The sequence below is a fragment of the Rhamphochromis sp. 'chilingali' genome, assembly GCF_963969265.1.
Source record: "Rhamphochromis sp. 'chilingali' genome assembly, chromosome: 4".
In the NCBI taxonomy this organism is placed as follows: Eukaryota; Metazoa; Chordata; class Actinopteri; order Cichliformes; family Cichlidae; genus Rhamphochromis; species Rhamphochromis sp. 'chilingali'.
Genome location: NC_137948.1, coordinates 227,510 through 248,567, shown reverse-complemented (window position 1 = coordinate 248,567; position 21,058 = coordinate 227,510). Strand labels below are relative to the sequence as shown.

Sequence of the window (21,058 nt, the reverse complement as noted above, 5' to 3'; positions counted from 1 at the left end):
TCTGAGTTTTACAGCTGGGGTGGACGAGGCTAAGCATCAGGCTTTCAAATGAATTAAAAGTCTGTCTTGGTCTTTCATTAATTAATAGGCTGGTGTGAAAAATTGCTACCACACCGCCCCCCCGGCCTGTGCTTCGAGGTTTCTGGTAGTTAGAATGACTCGGGGGTGTTGATTCATTTAAACTAACATAATCATCCTGCTGCAACCAGGTTTCTGTAAGGCAGAGTAAATCAATTTGTTGATCAATTATTAAGTCATGTACTAACAGAGACTTGGAGGAGAGAGACCTAATATTTTGGGGGGTTTAATAAATTTGTCCATGTTTCTAGAAATGAGAGCTGCTCCATCCAAAGTGGGATGGATGCCGTCTCTCCTAACAAGACCAGGTTTCCTCCAGAAGGTTTGCCAATTATCTGATCTGATTGGGGAGGGGACCAGAGAAAACTACAGAGTCCGACATTGTTTTGGCAAAGTTGCACACCGATTCAATATTGATTTTAGTGACCTCTGATTGGCGTAACCGGGTGTCATTACTGCCGACGTGAATTATGATCTTACTGAATTTACGTTTACCCTTAGCCAGCAGTTTTAAATTTCCTTCAATGTCGCCTGCTCTGGCCCCTGGAAGACAATTGACTATGGTTGCCGGTGTCTCTAGCTTCACATGTCTGAGAACAGAATCACCAATTACCAGAGTTTGATCCCCGGCGGGTGTGTCGCCGAGTGGGGAAAAACGGTTAGACACATGAATGGGTTGGTGGTGTACCTGGGGCTTCTGTTTAGGACTATGCTTCCTCCTCACCGTCACCCAGCCGCCCTCTTTCCCCAGCTGCTTGGGGTCTGCCAGGGAACAGCTAGTGGGGCCTACGCTATCTTCGGCTGCACCAGCTACAGGGGGCTGGCTAGCTATGGGTGAATGAAGGGTGCGAAGCCGAGTCTCCAATTCAGTAATCCTGGCCTCCAGAGCTGCAAATATGCTACATTTTTTTACAGATATCATTACTGCTAAAGGAGGCCGAGGAGTAACTAAACATCTGACACAATGAGCAAGAAAGTGCAGGAGGGACAGGTGAAGTAGCCATGGTGCTAACGAGTCAGCTACGAGCTAAGCTAAGCTAGCGAAACAGTACAGAGACAGTGAGTGAATACTTTGGCTCTAAATTAGGTAGTGAGTACACAGAAAGTGTGCTTCGGATGAAGCACGTGAAGATTATACTATGAAAGAGAATGTATTTAAAACCTAGAAACTACAATATTCTCTTTAGATGCAGAAAAAGCATTTGACAGAGTTAACTGGAAATTTCTATTTGCAACTTTACACAAATTTGGTTTTGGATCCTCTTTCATAAACTGGTTAAAAATATTATATAATTCCCCAACAGCTTGTGTCAGAACAAATGACCAGACATCCTCCAGCTTCTGTCTCTTGAGGGGCACCAGGCAAGGATGCCCACTCTCCCCTTCACTGTTTGCAATTTTTATTGAACCACTAGCAGCAGCAATTAGACAGAATTCAGTAATTAAGGGCATAAAATGCAAGAACGTGGAACATAAAATCAGCCTTTATGCGGATGATGTGTTACTCTTTCTCCAAAATTCACAAACCAATATCTCTGGGGTGATTGAATTGATAAACTCTTTTGCAAGAATATCAGATTACTCAATTAACTGGTCAAAATCTACAGTTCTACCGATTAATTGCTCCTTCCATAATTCCTCTTCTACACCACTGCAATCGGGAAATATAAAATATTTAGGTATTAATGTTTCTCCCAAGCTTGCAGATCTAACTAAATTAAACCATATCCCACTTTTAAAGAAGGTAGAAGATGATCTGGCTAGATGGAAATGTCTACCCATATCACTCATGGGAAGGGTTGCCGCTATAAAAATGATGGTCTTACCAAAAATAAATTATTTATTCTCAATGATCCCAACTAAACCGCCACAAGATTGGTTCAGATCTCTAGATTCATGTATGTCCAAATTCCTTTGGAAAAATAAACCCCCACGTATAAGCTTAAAAACACTACAAAAGACCAAGGATAAAGGAGGACTAGAACTGCCTAACTTTCAGCACTACTTCTTAGCCAACAGGCTTCAGTTTATCTCAGGATGGCTAAAACATACCCTCTTAGATGAACCTTGGCTAGATGTAGAACAAGCACTTTGCAATAATCTAGAGATCTCAGACCTACCATTTATCAGCTCAAACATCCAACGACATGAATGCTTTAAAAGCATCAACATCAGCTCTTCTCTGACAGCATGGTGGGAGTTTCTAAAATTGACGGAGTCTTCATTGATCCCATGCAAACGTACACCTATCTGGAACAACCCTGACATATTACAAAACAATAATATGATAAACTTTTCAGATTGGAGTGGTAAAGGAATCAAATATTTAGAACATATACTAGAAGGAACAGAATTTATTTCATTTGACGGACTAGTTACACAATATGGGATCAACAAGAAAAGATTTTTAGAATATCAACAAATTAAATCCATAGTAAAAAAGAAATTTAAACCGGGTCAAGTTGAACTACAAACACCACCAAGTGTGGTTCAATTTCTTACTCTTAAAACCCCCAAATTACTATCCAAAATATACAGAATGCTTTCTAAAACAGATGAATCAATATCACTTCCTATTGCAAAATGGGAAGCGGATTTATCAGTTAACTTAGACCTAAACTTCTGGTCTCAGATTTGCTTAAAAACCTTTCATCTAATTAGAAATCCCAGTCTTCAATTAATTCAATACAAAATATTACATAGAGTGCACTATACAGGTCATCGGATGTTCAAGATGGGCTTTACGTCTACCAACAACTGCTCACACTGCCAAACCAATTCACCGGACAATTACATCCACGCTCTTTGGTTCTGTCCACCAGTTCAGAAGTTTTGGCGCGAGATATGTGAAGACTTATCAAAGTGTCTGAAATGTAACATTCCAACTTCCCCCTTAGTGTGTTTGTTGGGCAGCTTAGATAATGTCACTTCAGAAAAGAATATCGCCCATATGGTTTTCACTGCCCTATGCATAGCCAAGAAAACAGTCCTCATGAACTGGAAAAATAAAAATAATCTTAATTCTAACCAATATAGAAATTATCTATTAGATTACATTAGTCTTGATACAGCCTCTGCCACCACATCAGATCAATTGCTCTGGGCTCCTTTGATCAGCTCCATCACCTAGTGGGGGTGGGGGGTCATAGTTTGGTCCCGCCTTCACTGTTGTGATTGGTGTGGGGGTAGGGACAGGCTTAGGGCGTCAGGGGGTTCCCCGGAGGCATCTTCCTTGGGGGGCTCAACCCGGGGTAGCGGTCATGTCCGGTTAGGGGCTCTGTTGGCTTTCAGGTGACTGTTTCCTCGCGGCTGCGTGCAGCGGGGCTAGGGGAGGGTCTGTGCTGACGGACGTGGGTTACTGACCTGGTAGCCTGGCTGCCCCTGGGTGGGTCCGGGATGGGCGTGAGGTTCTGGGGGCGCTCCGTCTCTGGGCTGGGGCCCGGGCCGGGCCTCGGGGGCTCGGGTCCTGGTTGGTGTGTTGCCGGGGTTGTGGGCGGGTGGGTGCATGGGGGCCCAGCCCTGGAGCAGGGTGCCACCGGTGCATCGAGCCACCTGGGGGGCTCTTCAACTGGTGGGGGAGATTGTCACATCTTGCAGGAGCTTTCCTCTCCTCAGGAACTCTCTCTGCAGGAGGGGGAGATACAGGAGAGGTGGAGGAAGATCTCAGCCTGGGTGTCTTATGTAGTCTGGAAGAAGAGTGGATGGTGGGGTGGGTGCAGTTTTCTCCGTGGTGGGGTTGGGTGGACTGTCCCGGGCTCTGTGGGGCCGGGAGGCGCTGCTGCGCTGGGCCCCGGTCTGGATGGGCTCCCTTTCCCTGGCGGGTCGCGGAGTATGGGGGTGCCTACTGGGGTCAGCGGGGGAGCTGGCCCCAGGGAGGGGTCACTTGCCCCTCCCTTCCTTCCCTCCCCATCTCCAGCTGCCTCCCTCTTCCCGCTCCACCACAACCACCCACACATGTCACCAGGGTGCAGAGGAGGCCACCCCCCCCCGTCCCCTTCTGGCTGCCTCTGCCTCAATTTTATCCCACAACTTAGACATTCACATTACTCACACTCTCATTACACATACATATAGGATCTTGGGGGTGGGCACGATACACGGAATCCAAAGTACCATCAGGGTGTACACCCCACCCCTGGCGTCATTGCCCACCTCTCAATGTTAAATACACGTAGACAATGAGGGCTAGCAGGAGGGACCATGCGCTTACCTGCTGCTCTCTGGCAGGTAGCTCCATGCCCTCCTGGGTTTTAAATGCACCTTAGAACACACATGCATCAACACTAAAATGAGCGGGTGGAGGGAGGTTTGGAGTCTTCTCTCACCCCCATTCTCTGCGACCTGCTGGAGCGGGGGGGCTAGGAGGAGTTGGCCGTCCGACTGCGGTCTGGAGTGTGGAGCCTTCCTGCTGCTGCGGAGTCGGGGCGGTCTGCCTCCCCCCACCGCAGGGAAAAGGGTAACACCACCTGGGTCTGGGTGCAGTTCCCCCCTCCAGGGGCAAGGGTACCTAGACCCGGTTTGTAGAGTACGCTTGGGGAGTGTGATCGTGTGTACAGCGTCTCTTTATGTCTGTCTCCACGTTGGTTGAGTGTGGAGTAAGTGCATATGAGAGCATGAGGGTGGGAATGGATGTTTGTGTCTGTGTGTGCCTGTATGTCTGTGTCTATATGTCAGGTTGGGTGTCAGGCGCCACCTCTCTGGGGACATCTTAGGCCCTCCAAGGTTTGGAGGCCTATCTCCCCCTACCACCACTTCCCCTGCCAGTGGCGGACTCCCTCAGACATCGGTGCGTTGGTGGTTCTTTGTGTCCGGGGATGGGCGTCCAGGTACACACCGGCTCACTCCTTGGCGGCCGCATATCGGGGCCTGGAGCCTGGGGCTCACTCGGGCCACTTCGGAGGTGGGGTGCCCCCGGCCTCTCGGCCTGGGGCTCGGTCACTCAGGCACAGCTGGCTGCCGGCAGAGCTCACGGGCGCGTCACTGCAACTCCCCCTGGCTTCTGCTCCGCGGCTGCTGAGTGAGCCCTCATCTGGGACTCTCCTCAGCTCTTTCTGGGACAGTGGCGCGGCTGCCCCTCTGTTGGTCTTCCTTGGTCTCTTGTGTTCTGGGGGCCTCTGGATGTCTGGAGTTTTGATCTCCTCCATACCTGCTTCATGCCCTGGAGGACGGGGCTGTGGCCAATCCCACACCCTCTAGCAGATCATTACATGAAGGAACCTTTTAAAAAAAAAAAACCAAGCGTGTCCATGCTCACAGGTGTACACACGGGTGATCACACCCACAAACTACACCCTTTTTTGGCTCCTACCTCAAAGCACACTGTGTTCTGTTGATCTTATGTGCTGCACAATAATGTTTAATATTTAGTATTTACTGTCATATTCCCATATATCATTGTGATGTTGTTTATTCTATTACTCTTGTTCTCTTCTGCTTGTTTTCTTTTTTCTTTCTCAGCAGGTGATCCAGGTGATTGATGGATGCATTTTTTTTTCTTCTTTTTTTTCTGCTCATTCTGTTGGTTTTTGTCTTTTGCCCTTCTCCCCCGTCCCTCTTCTCAGCTGTTTCTCTTTCCCTCTTTCTTTCTCCCCTTCTTTCCCCCAGTCAAGTCTGTCCCGTATTCAGTAAGTGAAAATAAAATGAACAATAAAAGGTGAATCAAATGGACCATTACGGCAAGGCTGGGATGGTCAATTTGGTAAAGTAAATCCGTTGGGCATCTTTCTTTGCCTTTAGACAACAATTCTGATGGCAAAAGAGCCAAACGGGACAGGCAAAGAAAAAAAAGAAAAAAAAAAGAAAAAAAAGAATGTATTTAAAAGTTGTTAATTAAATTGCTAAGCAAATAAGCTACTCAGAAACACCACTGTGATCAAAGATCTGATGTCTCAACAGGACCTGGAAAAACTAGTCCATGCATTCATCTTTAGTAGGCTTGATTACTGTAACAGCATCTTTACAGGTCTGCCTAAAAAATCAGTCAGACAACTACAGCTCATTCAGAACTCTGCTGCTCGAGTCCTCACTAAGAACAAAAAAGTGGATCACATCAGTCCAGCTCTGAGGTCTTTACACTGGATGCCTGTCCGTCAGAAGATAGACTTTAAAGTCCTGATGCTGGTCTATAAAGCTCTGAATGGTTTAGGACCAAAATACATCAGTGACCTCCTGACCCAGTATGAACCTTCCAGATCCCTCAGGTCATCTGGATCCGGTCTTTTATCAGTTCCCAGAGTCAGAACCAGAGACGGAGAAGCTGCATTCAGCTTTTATGCTCCTTATATCTGGAACAAACTCCCAGAAAGCCTCAGATCAGCTGAAACACTCAGTTTATTTAAATCCAGGTTGAAGACTCACCTGTTCTCAGCTGCATTTGAATAAAGCACCAAATCCACACTTAAGCTTAAATTTCAAAACTTACATTTAACTACTGATTTTATTGGTTTTGATTTTTATTTTATATACGGTTTTGTTTGTTTGTTTGTTAGTTTGTTAATTAGTTTGTTTGTTTGCTTGTTTTAATCAATTTTAAATCATGCTTTTTATTTGTTTTTGTTTCTAATGTCTCTGTAAAGCACTTTGAATCACCTTTTTGTTGAATTGTGCTATACAAATATATTTGCCTTGCCTTATGTTTTAAGGTAAATTCCATATGATAATATAAAGAAAACAAAGAAAAAAAACAACAGATTTGAAGCCTAGGAGCGAGCGCTTTGGCTACTGTGGGAAGGAAAACCTTTTCAACAGAAAGAAACCTTCAGCCGGACCAAGCTCAGAGAGGGGCGGCCATCTGCCATGACCAGTTGTGGGCAAGAAAAAGCGTTTGACAGAGTTAACTGGAAATTTTTATTTGCAACTTTACACAAATTTGGTTTTGGATCCTCTTTCATTAACTGGTTAAAAATATTATACAATTCCCCAACAGCTTGTGTCAGAACAAATGACCAAACATCCTCCAGCTTCTGTCTCCTGAGGGGCACCAGGCAGGGATGCCCACTCTCCCCTTCACTGTTTGCAATTTTTATTGAACCACTAGCAGCAGCATTTAGACAGAATTCAGTAATTAAGGGCATAAAATGCAAGAATGTAGAATATAAAATCAGCCTTTATCCGGATGACGTGTAACTTTTTCTCCAAATTCACAAACCAATATCTCTGTGATTGAATTGATAAACTCTTTCTCAAGAGTCTAAGATTATTCAATTAACTGGTCAAAATCTACAGCTCTTCCAATTAATTGCTCCTTCCATAATTCTTCATCTACCTGACTGCAATCTGGAAATATAAAATATTTAGGTATCAATATTTTTCCTAAGCTTGCAGATTTAACTACATTAAACCATATCCCACTTTTAAAGACAGTAGGCGGCGATCTGGCTAGATGGAAATGTCTACCCATATCACTCATGGGACGGATTTCCGCTATAAAAATGATGGTCTTACCAAAGATAAACTATTTATTTTCAATGATCCCAAGTAAGTCATCATAAGATTGGTTTAGATCTCTAGACTCGTATATTTCTAAATTCCTTTGGAAAGATAAACCCCTACGTATAAGCTTAAAAACATTACAAAGGACCAAAGATAAAGGAGGACTAGATCTGCCAAACTTTAATCACTACTTTTCATCCAACAGGCTTCAGTTTATCTCTAGATGGTTAAAACATACCTTCTTAGATGAACCTTGGCTAGATGTAGAACAGGCACTGTGTAATAATCTAGAAATTTCGGACCATTTATCAGCTCAAACATCCAACGACATGAATGCTTTAAAAGCATCAACATCAGCTCTTCTCTGACAGCATGGTGGGAGTTTCTAAAAATAACAGAGTCTTCATTAATCCCATGCAAACGTAAACCTATCTTGAACAATTCGGACATCTTACAAAACAATAATATGATCAACTTGCCAGATTGGAGTTATAAAGGAATTAAATACTTGGAACATATATCAGAAGGAACAGACTTTATTTCGTTTGACAGACTAATTACACAATATGGGATCAACAAGAAAAGATTTTTAGAATATCAAAAGATTAAATCCATAGTAAAAAATAAATTTAAGCCCAGTCAAGCTGAATTACAAACACCACCAAGTGTGGTACAATTCTTTACTCTAAAACCCCCAAATTATTGTCTAAAACATACAGAACACTTTCTAAAATAGATGAATCAATATCCCTTCCTATTGCAAAATGGGAAGCGGATTTATGGATCAGCTTAGACCAAAACTTTTGGTATCAGATATGCTTGCAAACCTTTCAATGTATCAGAAATCCCAGTTTGCGATTAATACAATACAAAATATTACATAGAGCCCACTATACAGGTAATAGGATGTTCCAGATGGGCTGTTTTCTAACAACTGCTCACACTGTCAAGCAAATACACCGGACAATTACATCCACGCTCTTTGGTTCTGTCCACCAGTTCAGAGGTTTTGGGGCGAGATATGTGAAGACTTATCAAAGTGTCTGAAATGTAACATTCCAGCCTCCCCTTTAGTGTGCTTGCTGGGCAGCTTGGATGAGGTCACTGCAGAAATAAACACAGCCCACGTTGTTTTTACGGCCCTATGCATTGCCAAGAAAATGGTCCTCATTAACTGGAAAAATAAAAAATAATCTTAATTCTAACCAATATAAAAACCACCTAATAGATCACATTAGTCTTGATACAGCATCTGCCACCACATTTGATCAATCCCTCTGGGCTCCCTCCGGGCGCCCCCCGGAAGGGGGGATTTTTCTTTCTTCCCCCTTTCTCACTATCTCTTCTCCCCTGTGTTTTTCTTTCTCTCCCTCTTTCTTTCATTCTTTCTTTCTCCCTGTCCTATCCCCTAGTCCAGGGGTGTCAAACTCAAATACACAGTGGGCCAAAATTCAAAACTGGAACAAAGTCGTGGGCTAACGTTAATATTTATTGAAATATATTTATTCCTTCAGATATAAGAATGAATCTTTTCTTATGGACTCAAATACGTTTTGCTGAAAAACTGAATATGGAACAAGCAAAGCTTAATACTAAACAATATATATATTAGCTGTATAATACCAGTAGGCCAGCTCTAAAAGTAATTTGGTATGGCGGGCCAAATGTAATTAGTCTGCGGGCCAAATTTGGCCCGCGGGCCAGAGTTTGACACCTATGCACTAGTCTATCCCGTCTGTAACATCCAAAAATAAAATAAAATAAATACATAATAATAATAAAGGTCAATCAAATGGACCAATATGGCAAGGCCATGATGATCCACTTGGTGAAGTAAACTGTAAACTGTTTGGCATCTTTCTTGGCCTTCAGACAACAATTCTGATGGCTGAAGATCCAAACGGGACACACACAAAAAAAGAAATCCTCTGCCAAAACCTCTGCACAGGCACACAACACCATATAGCATGCATGTAGTGCTCAACAAAATTGCCTGTACAGTGGATGCATATATTTGAGTCTGCAAAACCTATTTAGAGCACCCTCTTTCCTGTATAGTGTATTCTGTGGAGACAGGCAGAGAGTGAAATATGAGTAAAACAACCAAAAATGATGTGGAGTAAAGTGTTGACAGCTGACTGTTGCCGAGGGCGACCGTGGCTCAGGGGGTTGGGAAGCGTATCTGTAACCGGAAGGTTGCCGGTTCGATCCCCGGGCTCTCTGTCCTGGTCGTTGTGTCCTTGGGCAAGACACTTCACCCTACTGGTGTTGGCCAGAGGGGCCGATGGCGCGATATGGCAGCCTCGCTTCTGTCAGTCTGCCCCAGGGCAGCTGTGGCTACAACTGTAGCTGCCTCCACCAGTGTTTGAATGTGAGAGTGAATGAATAGTGGCATTGTAAAGCGCTTTGGGTGCCTTGAAATATAAATCCAATCCATTATTATTATTATTAAATGAAACCTACTTACACAACAAGTACAGACATAAGGTATCAATTCATGACAGTCATGTAAGACTGTTAAAACTTAAATCTTCATTTGTTGTTTACTACATATCCTTATAGCAGCAGCTAAGAGGAGAAACTTGATAGCAATGGTGTCTTGGTCCGGGTGAGTACGGGGTTTTTCCACTCCGCTGGGCTCCACCTTCAGGCAGAGACTCCAATCAGCTTCCACACCTGGTTCCAATCAAGTCACCAGCATATAAGACCAGCATTCACAACAGACCTCTGCCAGATCTTCTGCTAACTCATGTTAGTGCTAGGCTGCCAAGCCCTTAACTACTGCTTTTCTCCTCACCGTGTTTTCTTTGTCATAAGACCCACCTGGCAGTCGCGTTTTCCAACCTAAACTACTCACATCTCTGCCTGGACGCTGGTTCTGTCATCTGGTTGCTTCCTTTCCATCATCGGACAACACCTGCCTGCCTCCCTGCCAAGCCCCTCACTCCAAGCATATTCTGGATCCTCTCTGGACACTCCTCACCCGGAACCCCTTGGACACCCCCTCCTCGCATGACACTTTAACCTGCAACGCGTAAGCCCTAACCACCATAGTCTAATTGTTCAGCTGTGATTCACTAGATTGCCACTGACTACTTGTCTCCTCTTATTATAGTGACTGCGTACCTCCATCCAAGCCGCTGCCCCTTTTTTCCATTCCCAGGATCCATCCGTGAAATCTAGCACCTAGTCATAGCACTCAGAGTTTCATGTTCACAGTTTGGCCTCACAGTTCTCAGTTCATAGCATTCTCCGTTCATAGCATTCATAGTTTCCTGCTTTGTAAGTTCACTAGGCACTGTAAATAAAGCACTGTGTTCACGCCCGTTTTGCCTCCCTCTGTGTCTGCATTTGAGTCCACACCCACAGCCTGGCCCTCTCGGCCCTAACAAATGGCAAATCACAGTCTGTTCACTCGGCTTAAAATCATCCCGTTTTACACATCACTGCTTTATTGTGGGAGAGTTTGGAGATGCCGTCGGATTAAAACTTGCCCTTCCTCTTCTTCTGGGCCTTTCTTTTTGAGTTGGAGTCGACGATTAGCTGAGATTGACGCTTCAGTGCCTCACGAGAGATGACGTGAGCCCAGTCCTTGTCACTCTTGTCCTCTGGAACACAATTAAGTAATCAGCAATTTCAATGTAATTTAGTCTGTAGTCGTAGCTGGTAGTGTGTAGAAGAACACCAAATTACCATCACTGTAGGGATCTTCTGCTTGATCCTCAGGTGGCTTGACTTGGGTGCTGTGTTTCCCCTCAATCCTGACGTAGAACTCATAGCAGAAAAAACAGGAAGGGTTAGGCTTAGTGTTAATCAGTGTCATTGGCAGACTGTGTGTTTGTATGCTCTGTGTTATATTCTCAAACAGAGAAGGTGTTGCTGAGTGTTAATGATCATCTACACACATGTTTTACTGCCTTTCTCTTAATGGGGAGCCCATGGACAAACTTAAACAAAAGCCTTGACTGAATTTCCAAATGTCAAACATGTTGTTTCAGACTCAGATGATCCATTTCAAGTTTTGAGTTTGTAGGCTTTTGTCTTACCTCCTTTTCTTCCATCTCCTTCATTATAGCTGCCACATCCATCCCCTCAAGCTCTTTCTGCAGGGACTCCAATTTCTGCTCACACTGGGCCATCAGCTTCAGCACCACAAAGTCCTCTGAGTCTGGATGCATGTTGGGAACTGTGTGCTCATCCTGGGAGATGATGCGTGAAAAAAGGAACAAAAGCACATGAAGACTGTGGAGCTCCAGCAGGGCAGTTCTCTCTCTGGGGGGCATTTCCTTTGAAGGTAACACTCTTAAAAAACGTACCTTGAGATGGAGGTTTACCTTGATTACACACGCATTATATAGGGAGCAGGTAATGATGATACAAACTGATTTGTAAATAAGGGGACATGAATGACTTGAGCTTAGTATTTAATAATATACTACGGTATACTTCGAACTAACTCGGCAGCTCACTCTCCTGACAACACATCCTTTAAAGATATTTCAACATGAGAGACAGGCTAATGTGAAAGGTAAAAGTGAGGTCACAGGTCAAATGCAAACTATAATGTGATATCCCTATATATCATTGTTGTCAATACAATCAGTGGCCATAGCATTAGTATCACTTTATCTCTTGACCTTCAAGGACAGGTCAGATGTGACATTTTTACCTTCTCTATATGGTGACAACACACAGCACACCTGTAAGAATCCGTTTCTATGTTCAATCAATGTTGCCCCAGTAAATGGAGAAGTTTACGTTGAAGACCTCATCAACATCAGGAATCCTAATAGACTATGGTTGTTTGTACCAGTGAGATGTGCTGAAGATGGTCTGCCAGGTGCTCAACTCCGTGACGGACGGGACCGAGGGTTTTCACAAGCCGATCCAGTCGCTCTTCGGCTTCATCGCACCTCTGCTGCTCAGCCTGCAGCTGCTGCTCACGCTCCTGCAGCATCTGCTGGTGGCTAGAAAAAGCACACAGAAAGAGCAGAGGCTTCAGAATAAGAATTAGACACTCGTGTGATCCTCTGAGTCCCATTCACACCAACAGAGAGTCCATGTGATTCACAAACACTGTGACAGCTGCTGCATGACAGAGTTAAATATGTGTCTGACCTGGAGAGTTTAGCCTCCCCAGAATATTTAATCTCTTCAGACTGTTGCTCCAGAAGCTCCTTCTGCTCCTTCAGCTGCAGCAGGACCTCCTCGTTCTCCTCCCGCCGCCTCTCCAGATGTCGACGTGTCTCCTTCTGAGAAGTAAAGTGCTCCTCTAATTCCTACAAACACAAAATGCATGAAAGGAAAACGCATATCAGGAAGCACGCTGTGTGTAGCAGAATGAGCGGAAACCTTTGCACCTGTATATCGGTGATCCCTGTGGCCTCTTTGATGCGTCTGAAGGCCTCCTCAGCAGTCGAAATGTCTTTCTCCTCTTCAGCCAGCATCCTGGTGGTGCTGTGCTGGACCTCACTGCTTAGTTCATCCAGCTGCACAGCTGCTCGCTGTACCTGCACGATGCAACAGCAACCACTGCACATGTCAGGGACCTGGTTTCACTTTACTCCTCCACTTGGGGCAGGAACTCGTCCCTGACCCAGAGCGGGCATTCCACGTTTTTCCGTTCAGCACTGTAGCAATCACAATTATTACCAAGAAAAATGCCCGACACATTTATTTTCCCAAGTGGATCATTACGGCTTTGCCATGCTGGTCCACTTGATTGATCTTTGTTATTTGTTTATTTTTATTACTTTTTTTACTCTTAAGTTATTACAATCGGTACAGACATGACTGGGGGACAGGAAAGACAAAGATGTGGACAAGAGAAGTCTGTCTTTGCCCTCACCTCACATCGTTCTACCATTGGAGAGACTGATGATGTCACCAAACATCTGTGTCACTAACATCAATGTGATTGGCCTGCTGTGCTGGAGTGAGCAGGAAGGTACTTCTTTATATCTTTGCTCTTTTATTTGTTACTCAACATTCATCTACAAAAACTGAGTACATTAAATGTCTCTCACCCTTCTCTCAACTTTTGCAGCCTGGGCCTTGTGCTCATCAACCTTTTTCCTGTAGCTTGCTATCACTTGGTCCCTCTCCTTACACTCCTTGTGAAGCAGCTCCTCCTGCTGCTGCAACTCAGCCTGCGAAGCAGAAGAAGATGTAGGCTGATGGTGGCGAGTTGTGAGATACAGTGACTCCTTCATTTATGACTCTGGCAAATCAGCTGGATAATGTGAGCGATGCTGAGTGTTTCTTAATCTGAAGTCACAGCAAAGGAAATTACAGGTCACCTTAGCAGCTTCTTTGGAGAGCTGGCTGTCAGTATTCACGACCTGCAGACTGCGAAGCTCCTCTCTGTGCTTCAGGATTTCTGCTTGCAGAGTGTCGAGCTGGCTCTGATACGCCAGACTCTCATCCTGAAGGTGGTAAAGTGAGAGAAATGCAGGCAGAAGCACAAATAATGCAAAGCGATCAACAAATTAACATCACATCAATGCATATGTTGCGCTCTAAAAGTACTTATAAAACTTCAATTTTTCTGAATTGTGGGGAAAATCTTTAAAGACTATTCTTATTTAATTGTGTTTTGTTTTTGGACACATTTCTAGTTAATTTTTGTAGTTTACTGGCTCCAGGAGGTCAGAGTTCAGATGTGTGATGTCATCAGTAAGCGCAGAAAAAAAAAACAGTGTCTGAGACGTGAGGGAGCGATGTTTTGCTGATGATACGCTATTCTGCCTGTAAACTCCAAACCTGAACTGAGGAGAATAAAGTTGCAAGAAAAAGGAGAATGGAGTCATGTCTCTCTGAGGGTGCAACATAATCTTGGTGTTTCCGCCCGGTTTGGAGTTTATACCGCAAAGAAGGACGAGCTACATGTGACTAGCCTCGCTCACTACCCCCCCACCTGAACTCATACGGCAGTGCCATCCCTCCAAGAAAAGGCAGTGAAGGTAAAAGTTTTTCGTCATGTCTAAAGTACAGCAGATGTCTCCTGATTGGGAGCAACTTCTTGAGGAGACAGAGGAAAAGTTACTTACACTGCTAGCACCGGATTTGAATGAGATTTGTGCTGCCCTCAGTTTAGCCGTGGATGAAAGTGAAAAAGACTTACCTCGTAAACTGAGGCGGCGTATTCTCCAGTACTTAGAGGGAGAGGATGTTACTGCACGAGAAGATGAAGGAATGTCTCTGTTGTTGGAATTAGATGACAAAATTTATGAAGTGAAGCAAAAGAGATGCGAAAGTAATGCCCCGTTGCCTCAACAAGTGGTACAAGAGCACCACCCTGTGGCTGAAAATGTGATAGCACCCAGTAATTCAGACGAGCAGAGAGAAAGTGTTTCTCATCTGAATGCTACACGAGTCACCCCTGTCGCCACTCAAAGTGTCCCTTTTGTACACCCACTGTACCGACGGGATCTGAAAATAATGGGACAAATTGGAGAACCAAACCAAAAGGACAAATTAACATGCACTAGCTTGGAAAGACAAATCCAGAGGGCATTGAAGAGGGGATATGATGAAGGAGACATTGTTGAAGCCATCATTCAAGCTATAGCCCCAGGAACAAAACTGAAAAGCTACCTTGAGAGTAGAGTAGATTTGACTTTGCAAGCTCTCAGGCAAATATTACGGACTCATTACATTGAGAAAGATGCCACAGAGTTGTATCACTCGCTCACACGTGCTGTACAGGAGCCAAAAGAAACTCCAATCCAGTTTTTGATGCGAGCAATGGATTTGAGACAACAACTTGTTCTTGCTTCAGAGAGAGTTAAGTCTGGTTTAAAGTACAGTTCGGAGCTCATCCAAAATCAGTTTCTCCAGACAGTACTCACTGGCCTCCATGATGACACCATCCGAGCTGATGTGAAGCTATACCTGCAAAATCCTAAAATCACAGATGAGGTTCTTCTGGAAAAAATGACTGCGGCATACAGTCTGGAAATGGAAAGAAAGAATAAGCTGTCAGCTGCATCAAGAGCAAAGATGATCAAAGTTGCAGCAGTAAGTGGGGAAGATCAAGAGGTGGAAAAAGAAAGCAGTATGCACACATCAGACAGTAAGAACAAGCAAGGTGGAGCGGTCAAACGAGACACATTAATGGATAAAGTTGATCAAGGCAACAAGGCTATATGTGAGGCTCTGCAGAACCTCACCACTCACATTGCCAGCCTCCAGCAGACCGTTAAGCCTCAGCACATGAGAATGGTCGAACCACCTGACCGGAAATACCAGTCACAGCCTAGGAGCACAAACGTTAGACAGTGCCAGCAGTGTCAATCATCTAATACAGGAAACAAATGTGACCACTGTTACAAATGTGGCAGTACGGAACACTGGGCAGCAGGTTGTCGTAGGAAAAAGTGCTCAGCTAATTCAAGTAAGATCGAAATCATACTTAACCCTGAAGGGGAGAAGCACCAAACCGACCCATTCAGCCTCAAAGCACCCCTCACTGGTAAACAACAACAAATGGCAAAGCTGGTAGGCAAAAGATGCCAGGTCCGTGGCTTCTTAGGAGGTGTGGACACCACAATATTGTGGGACACCGGCTCACAAGTATCGATAGTGGGGACGAACTGGAGAAAGAAACACCTGCCTGATGCTGAAATGAGGTCAGTGGAAGAGCTGCTCGAAGAGGGAGCTTTAGAGCTCTCAGCTGCTAATGGGACCAGTATTCCATATGAAGGATGGATAGAGACTGAGTTCAGCCTGTCCAAAAATGCTGTTGCTGGGATGAGCAACAGGCCCGTCCAAGTTCCAATCCTAGTCGCCAGCGGTGACATTGAATGCCCCATCATCGGCTTTAATGTGATAGAAGAATTAGCTTTGAGAAATGACACCAGCAAAGACTGTATCCCCCCAGGGCATATGCTGGACAGATTGTGCTCAGCATTCGAGGTGGGGCGCAAAACTGCAAGAGCTGTTCTGTCTGTCCTAAAGAAACAAACGCCTGACAGCCATCCCCACATAGCCCGAGTAGGAAGGCGACCTGTGACCATCCCGAAGCGTAACATGATGACAGTGCAATGTGGTTGGCTAAATAAGAGTGTGTTGAGTGGGTCACATGCAGTGTTGGAGCCGAACTGTGAGACACCATGGCCAGCAGGCCTAGTTGTTGCAGTGACTGTGGAAAACATGACTGACCATGATATCACCCTCTGTAGTCGCACTACACTGGGGTGGCTGCACAATGTTGATGCTATCTACATGCCACATGTAAAATGTATGGAGGGTGAGCTTTCTAAGACATCAGACGGAAGTACTTCCTTACCCACAGTGCAGTCCAGTCAGACAACAAAAACTGAGCCCTGGGACCCACCAGTGGATTTGAGCCATCTGACAAGTGACCAACAGCAGCAGGTAAAACAGATGCTGAGGGAGGAATGCAATGTTTTTGCAAAAGATGACTGGGACACGGGATGCATTAAAGATCTAGAGCTGGAGATACAGCTAAAAGACAAAGTGCCTGTGCAAAAGACATATACCGTATTTTCACGACCATAAGACGCACTGTACTAAAAGGCGCAGTCTCAGTTATGTGTGCCATTACTGTATTTAACACACACATAAGGCGCACTGGATTATAGGGCGCATACAAGTACCGTATGCGTATTTAAAAATAAAGCGGGAGCAAACCTGAGTTCGGTACCTTACTCACATTTTTATTACCAGTAATCGTCATCATCAACAACACACAAGCATACAAGTGTGCGTATTTAAAAATAAAGCAGGAGCAAAACAAAGTTTGGTACTCACATTTTTATCATCAATCAAACCCATGGAAGTCCTCATCCTCTGTGTCTGAATTGAACAGCTGCGCTAAATCTCCATCAAACATGCCAAGTTCACTTTCTTCACTGTCAGAGTCACTTTCCGTGCCGTGCGGCTCCTCGGAAATGATGCCGGCTTTTGCGAAAGCTCGAACAACAGTGCCAGCAGACATGTTAGCCCAAGCATCTACAATCCATTGGCAAATTGTGGCGTAACTCGCCCGGCGCTGCCTTCCACTCTTGGTGAAACTGTGGTCTCCACCGGTCATCCATCGCTCCCACGCCGCTCGCAGCCTTACTTTGAACGGGCGGTTCACACCGATGTCCAGCGGTTGGAGTTCCTTTGTCAGGCCTCCCGGAATGACAGCAAGCTCACAGTTCATTTGTTTCACTAGTTTTTTCACATCAGCTGTGAGATGGGCACGCATAGAGTCACAGATCAACAGCGATGGTGATGCGTGGAAAAAACCACCTGGTCTCCTTACATACACCTCCCTCAGCCACTCTTTCATCATTTCCTCATCCATCCAGCCCTTTTCATTTGCCTTAATGATGATTCCTGCTGGAAACTTCTCTTTAGGCAAAGTCTTTCGCTTAAAAATCACCATAGGCGGCAGTTTCTGTCCATTAGCATGGCAGCCAAGCACAACAGTAAAAGAAGACTTTTCATACCCCGTTGTGCGTATCGCTACAGTGCTGGTCCCCTGCTTCTCCACAGTGTGACTCACCGGGATGTCAAAAGTGAGCGGGACCTCGTCCATGTTTGTGATGTGGCTGGGCTGGATGTTTTTGTCGCTGATGTGTTTGCTGCAGTAGGAGCGGAAGATGGCCAGCTTTTCCTTATAATCCGCTGGAAGTTGCTGCGCTACCGTAGTCCTGGTCCGGATGGAAAAATGGCACCGTTTCATAAAATGAAAGCACCAAGACGGACCTCCTTGGAAATGTTCAATGTTCATCTCTTCAGCTAGTGAAACTGCTTTTAGCCGAATGGTGACCGTCGAAACGCTTCTCCCGCTCCTTCTTTGCTCGATGATCCACCGCTCGAGTCTCGGGCCACCTCGCCTTATGTCCGCGGAAACTCAGCTGCGTTTTCTTGACCTGCCGGAGCTTGTTTTCTAGCTTCCTCCATTTGCGAACCATCGATTCGTTAATCTTAAATTCTCTCACCGCTGCTCGATTTCCATGTTCCTCCGCATAGCTGATGGCCTTCAGTTTAAACTGTGCTTCATAAGCGTGTCTCTTTGCCATTTTCAGGGTTGTTAAAACAACGATGTTCCACATAATGCACATACCTGTCCTTTTAGACAGGTATGTGCGATTGTCCGGTATATACGATCAACGCCCACACTTCACCCTTTAGCGTTCTCATGGTGTTCTCTACTACTTTACTTCTCTAGTACTTTTGTGATTATCTGTTTCATGCGCCTCATTTTACTGTGTACAGTGACAATAACCCGCTGACATACGTCATGAAGTCAGCGAAACTTAATGCAGCTGGACACCGCTGGGTGGCGGAGTTGGCAGATTATCGGTTCACTCTTAAGTACAGGCCAGGGGCAGCGAATCGAGATGCAGATTTCTTATCAAGAAGAGGAAAGCCCATTGAAGACATCATGCACGAATGCACAGAGGAATGTCAGCAAGATGACATTGAATGTATTGGGAAAGCCCTAGAGAGAGAGAGAAAACAGGAGAAATGAACTGGATCTCAGCTGTCACCTGTAATGTCAACGCGCTGCCAGAGGGATGCATCGTCTCAGAACCAATTCAGCCGTTTGCAGTTGACAACATCAGAGACACCCAGGATGCAGACATAGCCATAAACCGAGTTTTGTCCCTGAAAAGAACACACACCTACCTGAAGCATAAAGAAAAGATGGCGGAGAGTGAGGCAGTTAGGTACCTTCTTCGGCAGTGGCCCCATTTGCAGATTGATGGAGATGGCATTCTGAGGCGTGAGACCACCAGGAGAAAACAGTTTGTTGTTCCTGATTCATTAAAGCCCATGGTCTATAAACATCTACATGAGGAGATGGGACATTTAGGAGCAGACAGGATGGTTGCTCTCGCCAGGCAGCGCTTCTTCTGGCCTAAAATGAGGCAGGAAATGGAGCACTATGTCACTCAGGTGTGTCGCTGTATAAAGAAGAAGAAGCCTAACAGAATAACCAGAACACCAATTCAGAGCATTGAAACCTCTGCGCCGTTTGAGATGATATCCATTGACTATCTGCATTTGGACAAGTGCACAGGAGGTGAAGAATACATACTCGTAGTTGTGGATCATTTCACCAAATATGCCCAGGCATATGCGACAAGGGACAAGTCTGGGAAGACTGCGGCAAGAAAGCTCTTTGATGACTTTATCATGCGCTTTGGTTTCCCATCCAAAATACACCGTGACCAGGGGAAAGAATTTGAGAACAATCTTTTCCGCAAGCTTCAAGGCTACTGCGGTATCAACCATTCTTGTACCTCCCCGTACCACCCACAGGCCAATCCTGCAGAGCGCTTCAATAGGACCCTCCTAGGTATGCTCCGGACACTTGATGAATCTCAGAAGTCAAGATGGAAAGACCATTTGAACAAAGTAGTTCATGCCTACAACCCGACTGTGCACGAAGCAACAGGATTTTCTCCATTCTTCCTTCTCTTTGGCGTGAACCAACCTTGCCTATCGACCTGCTCTTCCCAAAAAGAGAAGAAGAGAAGAGTCAGTCACGCAGTGGCTATGCAGAGAAATGGAGAGGAGTTATGCAAGAGGCCTATGCAATTGCAAGGCAGAACATGAGAAAGAGTGCAAGAAGGGGACAGAAAAACTACAATAAACGTGCATGGAGCTCTGTGCTTCAGCCAGGTGACCATGTCTTGGTGAGAAATCTCACACCCAGAGGAGGTCCTGGGAAACTGCACAGCTATTGGGAGGATATGATTCATGTCATCACCGAGAGGAAAGGTCCTGATAGTCCAGTGTATGTGGTTGAGCCATTGCAGGGGACAGGAAGAAGACGAGTGTTACACCGTAACCTACTGTTGCCGTGTCCTTACCTGGTTGACGAGTCTGTGGTGTGTGAAAGCAGCCTGAAAGAGAAAAGCCGTGGAAACAAACAGAGACAGTCAGCAAGAAGACATCATCAGACCAAGCCCGATACTGACCAAACAGACACAGGCAGTTCTAGTGAAGATGACTGTCACATGTGGACAGCACTCAGATACGCTGATCCACCCCTCGACCCAGAAACAGAGGATTTCTGCCCCCAGAGTGACGCACTCGGAGAGAAGTCTGAGCCTGCTTTCAGAGCACAGGGGCATCCTGAAGAGGAACAGGTGGAGGAGAGACGCAGTTTGGAGGAGGAGGTTGAAGCTCCAGCTGTTGGACCCGAGGGTGAGCAGAGCGATGCTGAGACATGGAGGCACAAGCCAAAGAGAATGAGACAGCCCCGGCGTGTCTACACATATGAAAAACTAGGCCAGCCAACAGTCCAGCAATGGAGCACATGCCCTGTCAGTGTGAACAGCCCTTCAAGTGCCATCCATCATTCCTCTGTCCCACCATCATTCATGTATCCTTTACAGTATCAATAGATATAACAGAAAAACACAGTCAACTTCACAAGAGAGTTTAATCTAAGCGTAACATTACAGTTGCAGTTCATGTTGATGTAGTATTGACACATGTTACAGTTAAAAGAGAAACAGGTACTCTGAGCATTATTACTATAATAAATAGAGGGAAGGTTTATCATTCTAGCGTCAAAGAG

At 45.2% G+C, this 21,058-nt stretch overlaps 1 protein-coding gene across 1 annotated transcript in view; it reads right to left on the bottom strand.

Moving 5' to 3' along the window:
• Positions 1–9,183: 9,183 nt before the first annotated feature.
• LOC308394744 (outer dynein arm-docking complex subunit 3-like) overlaps positions 9,184–21,058 on the bottom strand; it is a 30,063-nt gene continuing 18,188 nt past the window's right edge. Inside the window, exons 6-13 of the mRNA XM_080879210.1 lie at positions 13,809–13,934; positions 13,536–13,658; positions 12,870–13,019; positions 12,628–12,788; positions 12,320–12,476; positions 11,556–11,708; positions 11,203–11,281; positions 9,184–11,117 (exon numbers count right to left, since the gene is read on the bottom strand). Coding sequence (XP_080735336.1) covers positions 10,993–11,117; positions 11,203–11,281; positions 11,556–11,708; positions 12,320–12,476; positions 12,628–12,788; positions 12,870–13,019; positions 13,536–13,658; positions 13,809–13,934 — 1,074 coding nt within the window. The 3' untranslated portion in view covers positions 9,184–10,992. The remainder of the gene's footprint in view (positions 11,118–11,202; positions 11,282–11,555; positions 11,709–12,319; positions 12,477–12,627; positions 12,789–12,869; positions 13,020–13,535; positions 13,659–13,808; positions 13,935–21,058) is intronic.